Source organism: Syngnathus scovelli, chromosome 7, assembly GCF_024217435.2.
Source record: "Syngnathus scovelli strain Florida chromosome 7, RoL_Ssco_1.2, whole genome shotgun sequence".
NCBI lineage: Eukaryota > Metazoa > Chordata > Actinopteri > Syngnathiformes > Syngnathidae > Syngnathus > Syngnathus scovelli.
In genome coordinates this window covers 14,879,711-14,896,488 of record NC_090853.1, presented here as the reverse complement: position 1 = coordinate 14,896,488, position 16,778 = coordinate 14,879,711, and the positions used below count along the sequence as shown (strand labels likewise).

General features: G+C 40.7%; 1 protein-coding gene across 12 annotated transcripts in view; it reads left to right on the top strand.

Moving 5' to 3' along the window:
• Window positions 1–901: 901 nt before the first annotated feature.
• The window catches only part of nf1a (neurofibromin 1a), a 176,541-nt gene continuing 160,664 nt past the window's right edge, over window positions 902–16,778 (top strand). For 11 of the 12 annotated variants that reach the window (XM_049725628.2, XM_068651275.1, XM_068651277.1 and 8 more), the window contains exons 1-6: window positions 902–1,171; window positions 4,199–4,342; window positions 5,677–5,760; window positions 10,759–10,949; window positions 12,977–13,083; window positions 13,179–13,246. In XM_049725628.2, coding sequence (XP_049581585.1) covers window positions 1,112–1,171; window positions 4,199–4,342; window positions 5,677–5,760; window positions 10,759–10,949; window positions 12,977–13,083; window positions 13,179–13,246 — 654 coding nt within the window. In that variant the 5' untranslated portion in view covers window positions 902–1,111. Of the gene's footprint in view, window positions 1,172–4,198; window positions 4,343–4,425; window positions 4,570–5,676; window positions 5,761–10,758; window positions 10,950–12,976; window positions 13,084–13,178; window positions 13,247–16,778 lie in introns of those variants that run through there. The other variant, XM_049725618.2, reaches the window with a different exon arrangement.

Genomic DNA, 16,778 nt, shown 5'->3' with positions numbered 1-16,778 from the left:
AAGATTTTTTTTTTTCTTTCTACTGAGCTTGACAACTTCTGCAGCAAAAAACGGACATAGATAGTTTCAAATAGACTTGTACGGTGAGTAAGTTAGCAAGTCGCCTCACAGTCCAGAGGTTGTAGGTTCGATTCTGGCCTTTCATGTGGGGTTTGCATGTTCGCTCTGTGCCTGTATGGGTTTTCTCCAGGCACGCCGGTTGTTGTTTGTGTGCGTGCGTGTGTGAGTGTAGAAAAACCATGTTGTTGCTGAATACAACTTGGAATGTCACTCTTGTTCTTTTTATTTTAGCAAAAGTAACATATAGAATGTGTAATTATGGAGCTAGGTGATGTAAATTGCTGGTTGAAATCGGGGTGGGACTAGATAAGCAAAATTGCTTAACTCTATTGCCCATTTTGGCAAGTCCTCTGTTAACAGTGCATGAAATGAAATTGTGATGAATGGTGACAATGTACTAGCGAAAAACAAACAAACAAACAAACAAACAAACAAACAAACAAACAAACAAACAAACAAACAAATGCAGTTTCTGCTTTTACTTAAAACGAGATCAATGATTAGTGAGAATACATCTCTATAATGACATGGCCGAAATATGAGGATGAAATATTTATTTATAATTGAGGTAATTATTTCTTTGTTTCTCTGTTTTGTTCTTAATTTTATTTATACCACAACAGATTGAGTTTAATAAATCAGACACTGATGATAGCACTCCGTTATGAAGTGTTGTTTTCCCATTCAAAAATGCTTGAAAAAACATTTTACAGGTGGCACGGCACTGAAAAATAAGGTTGAGCACCAGTGTTATGGACCGCTGGATGAGTCAGTCTATTATTTTGAAGACTAAACATGGATGTAGTATTTTTTTATTGAAGTCAGCGCGATCCTGTTCTTCAACGCCTCCTATCAATTCCTCTGAAGAAGACTTCCGGTGGTGTTTTAATGGCGGTGGCATGGTGAATTCTACACTAAAAGAAAAATACTCGCCCCTTTGGTCCACTCCCATTGATTCGGGACAGCTTTCCACGCATTTTTGAGTTTGACAGACCCATCCCCATACCGTGGATTTAGCAACACAAGCGCTGTGGTGTCTCTCCGCCCGGCCATGGCGGCTCACAAACCAGTGGAATGGGTCCAGGCCGTGATTACTAGATTTGATGAGCAGGTAAACTGGATTTCTTTGATTCGGTGGAACTAGTCGGGCTACCACATCAGGCTTTGCAACTGTGCAATCGGTCTTACATTGAGGAAATTAATACGCGATTTAGCGTCAAGTAGTGTTTGACGAGTGCAATGTGTACTGTGTTGCTTGTACCGCCTGCAAAACAGTGAGGCATTTGTGGCTAGCGTCATCCCCACCATCTTTCGTCACATCTGTCATTTCGTCTGGTTTTTCCACATATTTCGTTAGGCATTAGCAACAAATTAAAACCCACGCGACGGGTCCACACGTTGGCGGCATCTAGATTCATCCAAAGACATGTCAAGGTCTAAAGTTGAATGTTTCATGCAGCTTGGTCACCAAACGTTAGCAGGCCTGGCTCTATGTTGTAAACAAAAAAAGACATGACAGGGCTGGCACTAACATTTCTCATTCCGTATGAGTAGATGACCAACAAATTGTTTTGCTGATCCCATATTTAATTTTGTGTTGTTACTCCGTAATGCCAATGTTTTCTGCTTTATGGGGCTTTATAACTCACAACATTGTTGTCTACTTAGTGAAAGAATGTGTCATTCGACCAGTAGCTTGTGTAAGTAACAGAATTGACTGCAATTAAAAATGCAACTTGTAAGGTAAACCATTATGGCACAACAAAACAGGTAGTTCTAGGCAGAGTGGGTGGTAGATACTAGTTTGTATTAGCCATGATGAAGTTTTACAATTAATATCTGACAAGTAGTTTATGTTATTGCCTGTCATTAAAACGTTAAGTGTATGGTTTTTAGACTTGAGCAGTCTTTGTTCTCATTATCTGCCACGGATTGTGGTTGGGTTTAGACGGATTACTGCTGTTAGGCTAATGTGTTTTGAGAGTAACTTCTACTGCTTGGTCATTGCTACCATAATTATCCAGTAAATCCCTCCACACAGTTCACTTAAGTTTTCTGTGTCTGTACGTCACAGTATGCCTTTCGTTTCGTTGAGTGTAGTATAAAGTGAAATGGTAAAGTGAAAGGGTTAGTTGGATCCATAATGGGTGGCTTACATGGCAAAAACGGCGAGCGTTTGTGCAAAGCACAAGATGCAAATTTTATGTTAGAGCCACTTAACCTCAAGTGAATAACTGGGAGCTGAATGTTGAATCCAATTGTTTTCAGGTGCTGGTCCGATAGACCCTTTACTGCTATAACAGCTTCAACTTTTCTGGGAATGCTGTCCACACGTTTTAAGAGTGTGTCTATAGAAATAGAAATTGTTGACTAATCTTCCTCAATCTACACTCCCAAAGCTTCTCTTTTGGGTTGAAGTCAGGACTCTGCAGGCTTGTCAGGTTCATCCACATGCACACCCACACTCTCATCTAGGGCTTATTTATTTTGAAAAATAATCTAACTTTGACTTGATTTGACTTGACTGATTTCAACTGTAAAACAAGTGTATTGTAAGGAAGCAGCCAAGTTATAAAGGATGGGCATTTTTATGATTGCGATTAGTGATTGTGATAAATTTCAGATTGCTCATAGTAATCTGCTCTGAACATATATTCACTTGATCAAACATTGTGCGGGACAGCAGGTTGTCAGAGTAGTCCTTTCGCCCCACCGATATTTGCCTTATTTATGTTTATTTACAGCACTTCATGTTATATGCTTCATATGTTTATTTACAGCACTTGATATGTTCATGTTGACGTGTTGTACTCTTTCAGTACAAGTCCTTTTAAACTGGTAATTTTGAACAATATAAAAAAATTGTGCAAAAGAATATTTATATGTATATATGTATGTATATATATATGTATGTATATATATATATATATATATATATATATATATATATATATATATATATATATATATATATATATATATATATATATATATATATATATATATATATGCGAGCGTGAGAGCCACGATCCAAGATGAAACATCCAAGATCCATAAGTACATCAGGGATAAGGCCCCAACGGATGACGTGCTCAGTGAATGTCTCAGACAATGGGCATCAAAGGAAGATGAGGTGCTGGAGGGACCATCATGGGAGGACAAGCCCCTACATGGGATGTACCACCGAAACATAGCTGAAGTAGCTAATATCCAGAAATCCTACCAATGGCTAGAAAGAGCTGGTCTGAAGGACAGCACAGAGGCACTGATCCTGGCTGCACAAGAACAGGCCTTGAGCACCAGAGCAATAGAGGCCCAAATCTACCACACCAGACAAGACCCCAGGTGTAGATTGTGCAAAGAAGGTCCTGAGACAATCCAGCACATAACTGCAGGGTGTAAGATGCTGGCAGGTAAAGCATACATGGAGCGCCATAACCAAGTAGCTGGAATAGTGTACAGGAACATCTGTGCAGAGTATGGACTGGAAGTCCCAAGATCCAAGTGGGAAACACCTCCAAAGGTGGTAGAGAATGACCAAGCCAAGATCCTCTGGGACTTCCAGATCCAGACAGACAGAATGGTAATGGCGAACCAACCGGACATTGTGGTGGTGGACAAAGAGCAGAGGAAAGCCGTTGTGGTTGACATAGCCATCCCAAATGATGGTAACATTAGGAAAAAGGAACATGAGAAACTTGAGAAATATCAAGGGCTCAGAGAAGAGCTGGAGAAGACCTGGAGAGTTAAGACTTCAGTGGTACCTGTGGTCATTGGAGCACTAGGGGCAGTAACCCCCAAACTGGAGGAGTGGCTGAAACAGATCCCAGGAAAAACATCTGACATCTCAGTCCAGAAAAGTGCAGTACTAGGAACAGCAAAGATACTGCGTAGAACCCTCAAGCTCCCAGGCCTCTGGTAGAGGACCCGAGCTTGAAGGGAAAAAGAGACCACCCACGGGGGGTGAGGAAAAGTTTTTTTTTTTTTTTATGTATATATATGTATATATATGTATATATATGTATATGTAACCAGAACTGTCCATCAAAAGCTCAAATTTTAAAATGGGACTAATATCAGCCATTGTGAATATGATTTGATCCCATCCTCTTGTTTTTTATGTCTTTTATCTCTCTAGCTTCCAATCAAAGTTGGACACCAAAACACTCACACAAAAATCAGCACAGAGCACAACAAGGAATGCCTGATCAACATCTCAAAGTACAAGTTTTCACTTGTCATTAGTGGCCTCACGACTATTCTCAAAAATGTCAATAACATGGTAAGTTATTGTTCTTATCTTCGGTATATATAGAAAGTATTGAATAATACTTATATGTATTTATATTTTTTGTTTTAGCCTTACTGGGTTTATAGGTAATGGCCATGTCCGCTCACCATGAGTCATGGCCCTGTATATTCATCATATATGTTATATATGTTATGTTATATAAGTTTTCACTTGTCATTAGTGGCCTCACAACTATTCTCAAAAATGTCAATAACATGGTAAGTTATTGTTATCTTCGGCATATATAGAAAGTATTGAATAATACATGTATGTATTTATATTTTTTGTTTTAGCCTTACTGGGTTTATAGGTGATGGCCATGTCCGCTCACCATGAGTCATGGTCCTATATATTCATCATATATGTTTCAATTATTAGTTTACATTAGCGTATTTATCCTGTATTTAATTAATGCTTTAAAAACTATACTTCTGTGTAGTTACTTTTTTCACATATTATGAGTTTATTTTCACTATGTTAAATGTAAAATTTCTAATCTCACTGAGAGGTGAACATTTCCAACTGTTGAACAAAGGTAGTAAAATGCGTGTTTACATCACGGCTCATCAGGGTTCTTTCAAGGTTGCAAATGTTTACCCCTGGAATGAACCCCAATGAAAACGCAAGATTCGCTACCTTACAAAATGCGCAATTGTTCGCAGCTCACTGGTATAGAGGTTTAACTGAATATTTTGCATTTGATATTTTCTGGGCTTTATGTCCTGTTCAAGCCATTAGTGGATTTAGGAGGTAGATTTAACATGGCTGCAAAAAAAGTGTCTGCATCAATTTAATAAAATCAATGATGATAAATTTAAGGCGATAAAAGTAAAAATATTTATTATTGAAAAAGTTGACATGTTTACTTAATCATTTTCATTCATGAAGAGGGCCAGCGTCAGTGAACTTTGGGTGGCCCAACACAGTTATATTGTGGCCCCAGGCCACTGGGCTACTTGATGTGGAACCATGTTTACCCTAAAAGTGTTTTCGATCTGCTCTCATCATCCCAAATTGGCACCATTTGATGGCATGCTTTAAATATCATGAAAACACTTTAACAGCTTTTAAAAGACTGGGTTTTAGCTTCCTGTTGGACTCTAGAACCTCTTAATATGGTAATCAATACAGTAATTTTCTGCATGAAAAGTAGTAGTTTGTAAAATCAGGCATACTGGAGCTTTATGAACTTCCTGGTTTTTCAATGCCGTCATGATTAATGGACCCTAATCAGTAATGGGATGCTGAATAGAAAAGCGTAGTTTCTTCAGTCATTCTTCATAATGCCCATTCCTAATTAGTAACCGTTTGTCTTTATACCATAGCGAATATTTGGAGAAGCATCGGAGAAAAACCTCTACCTCTCACAGCTCATCATCCTGGATACATTGGAAAAGTGCCTGGCTGGGGTGAGTTCCTTCTCATCAAATCTTGTCTTCTCTCTTTATAGTATATTTTTAATTGCAGCGCAAATATTTTGGTATTTGGATATCCTACTGAAAATTCTATCGAATAATCGGGTTTTTGGATAAAATAAAATGAAGCGCTGTCAGAAATATTGCAATTTTGCCTACTTAAACAACATACGTGTTTACATCACGTAACCAGTAAGTCTGGTTTATCAAAAAGTGATCAGTAGGAATGACAACCGTGTCAGGTGTCAGCATCAATGTGTGCAGTCATTTACCGTATTTTCTGGAATATAAATTGCTCCGGAGTATCAATCGCACCAGCCATAAAATGCATAATAAAGAAGAAAAAGACATATACAAGTGGTGCCGGAGAATAAGTCGCATTTTTGGGAAAATTTATTTTATTTATAAAATCCAACACCAAAAGCAGACATGTCATCTTGAAAGGCAGTTTAAAATAAAAATAGAATAGGCAACAACAGGCTGAACAGTACGGTATGCTAACGTTGCACAAACGCATAAACGAGAAACTAAGAACGTGCCTGACGTAACATATTAAGAGTTATTCAAATAACTATAGCATAAATAACATGCTAACAAGTTTATCAAACCGTCCGTGTCACTCCAAATTGTAAAATCCAACGAAATTTTCACCCTTGGTGTCACTTATAAACAACTCCGCTAACCCGGAAGTAGAAAATGCAGCGCTTCTTCTTCTACGCCGCTTACGTCAGACTCATCATCAATTGAAGTTCCAGTTATTCCACAGCCTAGAGCACCCTCTTGCGGTTTAGTGTGAAAATAACATGTGAAATGTTATAATGTGTTATTAATTTCACACATAAGTCACTCCTGAGTTTAAGTTGAACCACCAGCCAAACTATGAAGAAAACTGTGACTTATAGTCTAGAAAATACGGTAGTTATTTTGCTAAGATAGCGCTGCTAACGCTAGAGCAGCCGCTTAACGCTGGCAGCAGGCACCGATAACCCGTAGAGTTGTCAGCTTAAAAGAAGGGTGAACCGAGCATGGTTAATTTTTCACTAACTAGTACAGTTAATGTATTTTTTTAACAGGAAAATGAAAAAAGTTAATCATTTTCTCTTATCCATTCATTTTGGAGAAATAATGAAATAACGAATGCCTTTAAAAAAAAGCCCACTTTTAATGATGAATAGGGCTACACACCCCTCCCCTGTCTTTGTTGATGATGTCACGGAAGGAAGAAATCACAATTTCCCCATTGGAAATCATTGTAAAGATTATCGCTTATGTCAGGTGTAAGTACCATCAGACATTAATTCACACACTGAAAACAAAGAGGAGAAGACAACCAGTATTCCTTTTTACTCGCGAGGAGAACAGCAGACAAAGTTTCAGTTACAGTCTCTGATGATTCTGAACTCTTAGTCTGCTGTCTCCTCTTTTTATTTCGGGTTGACCTGGTTACAAAGGCATTGCTACACTAAAGGGAGGGGAGATTGTGGCTGTAGCAACGCTGATTAGCTAACAAATGTTATGTGGTGCAAGGCCTTGGCCGATGCGTGACTCCAGCAGTGCAGAGTCTGTCCTGTTACTCCTCAGCCGGTTGGCAGCCGGTTGGCTGACTCGTCCTTTATTAGATACAGTTAAGGGCAAAATTATTAGCCCCCTTTTGAAAATTTCATTATTTTTCGAATATTTCCTGACTGCTACTTACTAGAGCAATGAAATTTTAGCACAGCATTTATGAGCATATCTGATTTATTAGGAAACCTTTATTTGACTTTACACATAATTTTGCTCAGAAGCAGAACATTACATACAAAACCAAAAAATACCATGGTCAAAATTATTAGCCCCCCTAACATCAATAGTCAATTGTGTATCCTTTTTGCTGGACAACAGCTTGCAGTCGTTTTGTATAGTTCTCAACAAGCTTAAGACAGGTCTCCTGAGGAATTGCAGCCCATTCTTCCTTGGCAACTCTCTCAAGTTCCTCCAGGTTTGATGGTCGTCTGGCGTGAAATCTGGTCTTCAGTTGTTTCCATAAGTTTTTGATGGGCTTTAAATCTGGGGTTTGTGCAGGCCACTTCAGAACATTGACTTTGCTCTTCTGAAGGTATTCCTTCACCATTATCGATGTATGTTTTGGGTCATTGCCATGCTGAAACACAAAACGATGACCAAAACCCAGCTTCGAAGCAGACTGTTTAAGGATTTCCCTCAAAATTTTCTCATAATCTTCTTTCCTCATGATTCCTTCTATCCTGACAAGATTCCCAGTGCCAGCTACACTGAAGCACCCCCAAAGCATAATGCTCCCACATCCGTGTTTCACAGTCGGGACAGTGTTGTTATGGTTGTATGCTTCTCCCTTCTTCCTCCAAACAATGGCTACATCTCGGTGACCAAACAGCTCCAGTTTAGTCTCATCTGACCACAGAACACGCTTCCAATATTGATCGCCTTTCTCCATATTGTCCCGAGCATACTGCAATCTCGCTTAAAGGTGTCTCTTGAAGGAGTGGAGTTCTTCTTGGTCTGCACCCTCGCAGACCATTTCTGTGCAGGGCTCTTGTGACTGTCTTCCTTGAGACATCTATTCCAGACTTCCCCAAGTCATTAACTAGTGTCTTGGCAGTTGTTCGTGGATCTTTCAATACATCTCTGACTACCTTTCTTTCCAAAGATTTTGAAATCTTTCGCTTCCTGCCTCTGCCTTTGTTGTTCTGTACTGTGTGAATTTTCTTGAACTTCTTTATAATGCTTCTGACTGCAGTTCTTGAGACTTTGAATTGCTTTGATATACTCGTATAACCTTCTCCTTCCTTGTGAGCATCAACAATTATTTTTCTTAAGTCAAGACTAATTTCTTTTCCTTTCACCATGATTGCAGACTAATGTGAACCACAGGTAAACTTCAGCCAAGCGTAATATTGAAAGCAACCTCTAGATTTGATTTCAGGTCAATTATTGAGAGCTTGGCAAAGTTTTAACAACTTGTTAGACCAGTGTTTTGGAATATAACTCAACAGATCAACCATTACTCCCAAAGGGCTAATAATTTTGATCATGGTATTTTTTTATTTTGTATGTAATGTTCTGCTTCTGAGCAAAATTACGTGTAATGAAGGTTTCCTAATAAATCTGCTATGCTCATAAATGCTGTGCTAAAATTTCATTGCTCTAGTAAGTAGCAGTCAGGAAATATTAAAAAAATAATGACATTTTCAAAGGGGGGCTTATAATTTTGTCCTTAACTGTATCTCGAAGTGTGTTGAGTGCCGTTTTCCTGTGGAACAATGCAACTAGACTTTCTCGCTAAGTTTCACACAATACTAATATTGAGTAAATATGGGGTAACTTACATGCAACTACTTCATTAGATACTATGTCTTTTCTGTAACACTTAAAGACAAACGGTCTCGATCAACAACAATCCATAGATAAAAGCTACAGAGTTGATTAAAAGAGATAGAAGTTCCTTTGAACTAAACAGAGTACTTTTTCAGGTGCGAGGGAGCTCTACTCATATCTAGTGAGATAAGAAAGGAAGGGAGTTAAAGGAATTCTCTGGAGCTAGCTTCGTTGAACCAAGGGACTCCAACTCGTAAATTGTGAGGCCCTTGGTCAGGCCGACCATACAATTATTCCGACAGCTTAAAACCGGGGCAGGGACAATAGGGTATAGTTAATAACAGGACATCGGTCAGCAGTACGAAGGAGATGGATGGAGGAGCAGGAGGGGCGGGAGCGGAGGTTGTTGAGATTGGCAGTACGGGAGGTGGGGGTGACGGGGGGGTTGGTAGTCCAGAAAGAGGAGATGGGTGAGCAGGAGGGGAAGTGCCGGTTAAAAGACAGTCCAGATGTAGCGGCGACAGCGAAGGATCCCAGCCTCGTATGGAAGCAGCAGTGGACCAGGTGGTGATGCCGGTCGACCTTGACTGCACCCGCACGAACGGCAGGCCCCAATGCACCATGGCGGCGCACAGTCGAGCCACGGTCGGCGAGCCCGCAGTGAGTGGAGCCCGCTCCCTGAGGACGCCGGCCGGACGGCCAGAGAGCCGGACGGCCAGAGAGCCGGACGGCCAGAGAGCCGGACGGCCAGAGAGCCGGACGGCCAGAGAGCCGGACGGCCAGAGAGCCGGACGGCCAGAGCTTCCGTCGAGTCCAGAGCAGGCGGCCACAGGCTCAGAGCCGGGAGGCAGGAGGGTCTGGTGGTGGTTTTGGCTAGCTGGCTAACGTAGCTGGTAGTCCGAGGGAGAGGAAACAGATAGGTGAGAGCGGAGCTGCGGGTATGCGAGGTGGACGGAGGACAACACGAGAAAAATAAAACAAGAGACGGGTGCACTGAAAACGGGAAAATGTAAAACAAGTAACGGACACGGTCCGGGACAGAAGTGGCAGTCAACAGCTCTGACGCCAGCGTTGCTCTAACCCGGAAGACAACAGATGGTGGGGGAGGGAGGTGACTATCAAAAGTATTAGCCTCTCCGGTGGGGGAGGGAGGTGACTATCAAAAGTATTAGCCTCTCCGTAGCTGATTTTAGAGAAATAAGCAGCCTCTCTGCAGCTGAAGTGCCTTGTCACGTCTATTTCCTTTCACCAGTCACCAACATATGCAAACATGACGTCTTCCGAGAGGCTTCATGTAAGATGAATTGTTAAAAATAACTGTTTTCTGTTTTTAGCCACTTTAGTTTTTTTTTTATATTGCAGCCGTTGCAATTCAAAAATTTTGTTTGATTAGTTGTACAGTATTTGGTGTCGAGTTGCATGCACATTTATTTTACTCTTTTGAATGTGCATTAAGTAACTAAATTAACAGTCTATAAACTTTTGATGTTTAAACATGACTTAACTAAATTTGTAAAAATGTGTTCTTGGTAATAAAATATAATACAAATGCAAAGATTTACGATTTGTAAAATAAGGTGTTTTAGAAGTTTAGTTTTTTCATGTTATTGGGAAAGATTTTGACATTCAAACTTGCATGTCCTTTTCCTTTGTCAGCAATCCAAAGACTCCCTGCGGCTGGATGAGACCATGCTAGTCAAACAGCTATTGCCAGAGATTTGCCATTTCATCCACACGTACCGTGAGGGCCATCAGCATGCAGCTGAGCTTCGAGCTTCAGCCTCAGCTGTTCTCTTCTCTCTTAGCTGCAACAATTTTAATGCTGTTTTCAGTCGAATTTCCACCAGGTACCCAGCTGCACTGTTTCTACTTGACAGATTTTTTTTCTTGTTTTACAGTTCAGGAATTGATGATTGAAGGCATTTAGCTGACCATGGTCGCTTGAGTTTATCTTGAGTTTTTCACCCTTTGCGTCACAGGTGTCCAAGCCCTCAAGGGCTACTGGCATGTATTAGTATTTTGTCCCTCCTCCAACACACATGATTCATAACGATCCTGGTCATTCTAAAACATTTAAAACCTGCAGGCTAGTGGCCCTTGAGGACCAAAATTGGACACCTGTGCTTTACAGCAGTGGTCCCCAACCTTTTTTGCGCCACGGACCGGTTACGTGTTAGAAATATTTTCGCGGACCGGCCTTTATATAAATAAATAATACATTTATAATAAATATATAAATACGATGAAATAAAATGATACGACTGGCATAAAAACAAATATAAAAGACATAAAAATAAAACTCACCATTACGTTGAATTAGTGGGAGAACTCAGCTTGTTTCTCAGAAACGAGCCGGTCCCATCTAGGCGTAATTGGAGACAATGTCCTTCTTGCTCAGCTTTTTTTCTTTCAAAAAATTCCAAAGGTTTGACTTTTAATGCAGGATTCTTGTTCTCCATGTACCGAAGCAGTTTTGAAGACTTTATTGCCTCGTTAGCTAGCCTGTCGCTACATATTGTCAGTGAGCTTGGCACGTCAGAGTCACCTGTGGCAATAAATCCATATTTTAAGTAGGACTCCTGAAATTTTCTTTTAAATGCAGCTTTCCTTTACTTAGAAGTCGTAGCCTCTTCTTCTTCCGTCTCCTCATTGTTTTATTTTTTTTCCCCTTTCCGAAGAAACTTTCCAAACATCTCTGTTTCTTGCTCATTTTTGCTAGCTTCGCGGGACGAGCGTCTTGACCGGAATTTACCTGTGTCAAGCGACACAGATGCATTGATGGATATAATTGGGAGAGAATCGCCAAATTTTTTTATATTTTTCAAAATAAATTCTTACTCATTTTTGCTAGCTTTGCGGGCTCGACTGGGGAAACAGTCCAGGACGAGCATCTTGACCTGAATTAATTGATCGTCAATAAAAAAAAAAATATATATATAGATTTCTTTTCTGTGCAGCTTGGCAGCCCGGTACCAAGTGACCCACGGACCGGTACCGGTCCGCGGCCCGGTGTTGGGGGACCACTGCTTTACAGTGATATGTCAGGGTTCATTTTTTTTATACTGCCCACAGCAGTTTTTTTGAGTGATAATTTTAGGGTTTTTGCAGTATACGGTCCTGTCCGTATTTTGAATTGTGAACCTTCAATTTAGTATCACATTTTGCCACAACATCCAAACGCTTTGTTCAAATGCTCGGCAGCAGCTTCGCAATACCTTGATTGAACAGGCAGTACTGGGCCCACATGATCAGCACAGATTTCCAGGGATAACATTAATAATAGATGGTTGTTAGAAAAACAGGTAGACATAATGTTTGAATTTTAAATGTAAAACTATAACATAGTATAAAATACGCATCCTCCTTAGGTCATTTTCTTTTATTATCTCTTAGAAGGAAATATAATTATCAAAACTGCTTGAGATTTATGCTCATGATCCAAATAGACAAGAAAACAAAAACACGTTTTCTTAACTAAAGTCATAATGCCTAATGATTTGCAAAGATCATGGGAATAACAGTGCAACGTACAAATCATACACATTTGTAGTGCAACTTTTAGTCATCTAAAAGTTCTTTTTATCTTTTTAAAGTTCTTAATTTCCCAAATGAAAAGAAAGTTATCAATAATAATAATAATAATTGCCGACAGTCAAGGATTACTCCACTGGAGGAAATCCTCTAAGAATTTATAATCTTTACTAACGATATCCTCGATTTAAGAATGAAACAAATGACCTTGAATCAAGATCAGAATTGTAGATAAACACTAGTACATGTTTGGACTTTCTTCTGAAATGTTGTGCCATTCATGAAAGGGACTGTTTGTGCTCAGATGCTCCTATTTTGAATCACCCTTTGTGTGTGTCCCCAGGCTACAGGAGTTGACGGTGTGCTTAGAGGACAATGTAGATGTTCATGACATAGAGCTGATGCAGTACATTAATGTGGACTGCTCCAAGCTCAAGAGGCTGCTACAAGGTTATACTTTTTAAGGTTTAGAAAGTAAAGATTTGCGTGATAGGTCTCTTGGGTGTCAAGTTTGTTGATTTTCCAATGTGAACACTTTCTTGTAGAAACCGTTCTAAAGTTTAAAACCCTTAAAAAGCCTGCACAACTAGCAGTCATCAACAGTTTAGAAAAGGTAGGTCCTTCCTTTTTTTTCTATTGAGCTATTCTGTAGGCGTAACTGCTTCATTTTGTTTAAGTAATAGAAGTGCCCAGGAGTTTTGTACCAATGTGAACATATTGCATTTCAATTTTAATACATTAAATCAATACACATTTGACCTTGAAGCATACAGTCATAAAGTATTATGCAACTGTGCTAGTTTCATACATATCTGTTGGGAAGTGACCATGGTATAAGCATGTTAATGACCTTTGAAATGTACAATTATCAGGGATTAATGGATTTGGCAGCGGCAACCGCTCTCCACATTTCTGATAATTGTGCTGCTGTCGGGTACTCAACCAGACATTTAAACATCCAATCATGTATGACCATTGACATGACTCTTAATGGGCAGACATAAAGTCTCTGACCAGTGGCTCCACAAAGAATCAGAATTATACACAATTGTTTTCTCAAATGTCATGACTTTTTTTTAACCTAAAACCCCAAAGTCTAGAAAAACTGGACTTTGGAAATCTAAAAATTTAGGATTACTGTACTTTTACAAATGAAAATGGTTGCAAAAAACCCCCAAAGAAAAACGCTTAGTAGAAGAATTGATGATGGCTGAAATTGGGGCTTCTGAAGTGAGCTGAAATGTGTAATGTGAGCACATTATGCTGATGTCAAGCTTTGTGACAATTCAGTGTCCACAATTTAAAAATATCATTTTATTTTTCCTCTTTTATGGACACTCAGTGGTACCTCTACTTACGAATTTAATTGGTTCCGTGTTCGGGTTTGTAACTTACAAACCCGAACACGGAACCAATGAAATTAAATCCCCAAATTCATGAATAGGGTGAAATATACCTGCAGGATAACAAAAAATATTTTTGAAAATTCTTTCTCTTACCAGTGTTCCCTCTAATTTTCCAAGTCAAAGTCAAGTCAAAGTCAAAAGTCAAAGTCAGCTTTATTGTCAATTTCTCCACATGCCAAAGACACACAAAGAAACCGAAATTTCGTTCCCCCCTATCCCACGGTGACAAGACATGGCCCACAACAGACAAACAATTAAACAAGTATAACAGCGTGCTGAATAAATAATGAATAAATAACACAATCAATCAATCAATCAATCAATCAATCAATCAATCAATCAATAAGAGGAGCAAAAAGGAGCAAGTGCGCATACAGCAGACATTCCAGAAAATAGCGCAACAGTGCCGCACGCTACGCAGAAGGGGGTAGCGAGTTCAGGGTCCTAACAGCCTGGAGAAAGAAGCTGTTGGCGAGTCTGGTGGTGCGGGAGCGCAGGCTCCTGTACCTCTTCCCAGAGGGCAGAAGGTCAAACAAAGAGTGAGCCGGGTGACTCACATCTCTTGCAATCGAGGTTGCCTTGCGGGCGAGATGGGAAGTGTAAATGTCCTTCAGGGAGGGGAGCGAAGCACCAATAATCTTACCAGCCGTATTCACTATGCGCTGCAGGGCCTTCAAGTTCTGTTCAGTGCAGTTACCACCCCAGACAGCGATGCAACTGGTGAGGACGCTCTCAACGGTGCCACGGTAGAATGTAGTAAGGACTGCCTGAGGAGCACATGCACGCATGAGCTTCCGCAGGAAGTACAGGCGGCGCTGAGCTTTCTTTGCCAGTGACGAGGTGTTTGCGGACCAGGAGAGGTCCTCACTGATGTGCACCCCCAGGAACTTGGTGCAGCTCACCCTCTCCACCACAGCACCATCGATGATCAGCGGCAGGTGTTTTGAGTGACCTTTCCGGAAGTCAACAACGATTTCCTTGGTCTTGTTGACGTTCAGCAGGAGGTTGTTGTCCCTGCACCACGTGGTCAGAAGGTCAACTTCCGACCTGTACCGAGTCTCGTCGCCCTACGTGATGAGACCCACCAGAGTCGTGTCGTCAGCAAACTTCACTATGCGGTTGTCGCTGTAGGTCGCAGTGCAATCATGCGTCAGCAGGGTGAAGAGCAATGGACTGAGCACGCAGCCCTGGGGGGCCCCCGTGCTCAGCGTGATGCTGGCGGAGATTTTGTCGCCAACACGCACCACCTGAGGCCTCTGACAGAGGAAGTCCAGTATCCAACCTCGATTGCCAGAGATGTGAGTCACCCGGCTCACTCTTTGTTTGACCTTCTGCCCTCTGGGAAGCCTGCGCTCCCGCACCACCAGACTCGCCAACAGCTTCTTTCTCCAGGCTGTTAGGGCCCTGAACTCGCTACCCCCTTCTGCGTAGCGTGCGGCACTGTTGCGCTATTTTCAGGAATGTCTACTGTACTTGCTCCTTTTTTTTCTGCTCCTCTTATTTATTTATTGTTGTGTTATTTATTCATTATTTATTCAGCACGCTTTTGTTATACTTGTTTACTTGTTTGTCTGTTGTGAGCCATGTCTTGTCACCGTGGGATAGGGGGGAACGAAATTTCGGTTTCTTTGTGTGTCTTTGGCATGTGGAGAAATTGACAATAGAGCTGACTTTGACTTTGAAGAGGGAAGTACTGAGGCCCAGCTCGTCGAGTGTCTGTTCAAACACACAAGCTCCCTGTGCACACTGTGGAACACTGCGCAACACCAAATTAAATAAATAAATAAATAAATAGACAGACAAATAAAAATAAATAAATAAAATATTGTCAATGAAAACTTTAACTTGCTCGGGGTCGGATTTTGTTTTGTGTGTCAGCTTGTTCCTTTTCTGTCGGTCTTTTGCGCTCTGTACCGATCCCCTGTCCCACCTTGAGTCTTCATACAATTCCAACAGCTTTCAAATGACATTTTTGCTGAATGTGACGCTTGAGGTAGTCCAACTTCCATTCCTTCCATATTTTTCCCTCTGTAAACTTGCCCGCCACTTTGGCTTCACTGCCTGTTTTGCAGGAGACCTTTCTCATTCGAAAAAGAGAAAATCCCATCCAATTTCACCGTTTCCTCTTGTACTCCGGCAGCTATTCAAGCTTAAAAGAACTGCCGCGTCTCTTATTTATTTTGGCATGGCGAGTGGATGTGTCGCTGCTCATTCGTTTCGCCATGATTAGCTAATTTAGCATTCGCATCGCTTGACTCCGCTGCACTGTCGTTATCTAGCTGACCTGTTCTAAACACATGTTCAGGCGCTGTCAATCCTATGATTGCTTATGTAGCACAAGTGAACCATATATCATTGGCTGGACACCTGTGAATTACTGATTTACACTACAAAAAGGCACAGGGAGAAAATCATCCGTCCACTTAATTAGATTAGATTACATTTAGCATGAGATATTAATCATTTTATGCTGAATTTTATTTTGTGCGCCGCATAGTGTTTCTTGTGCGCAGAGACTGCGCGACCAGTGCGCAATTGCGCAGCTGCGCAGCTTAGAGGGAACACTAAGTAGAAACGTTTGTAAGTATATGCAACGTTTTCTATAGGAATCAGTGTAAAAGCAAATAACGCACGCCGGACTATCCCAAAAGTCACAATTTTTGCCTGCCCTATTACTTTGTGTAAAACGCAGAAAACCTAAACAACAGGTTTATTTTTACTTTTTCAAACCTTTATAAC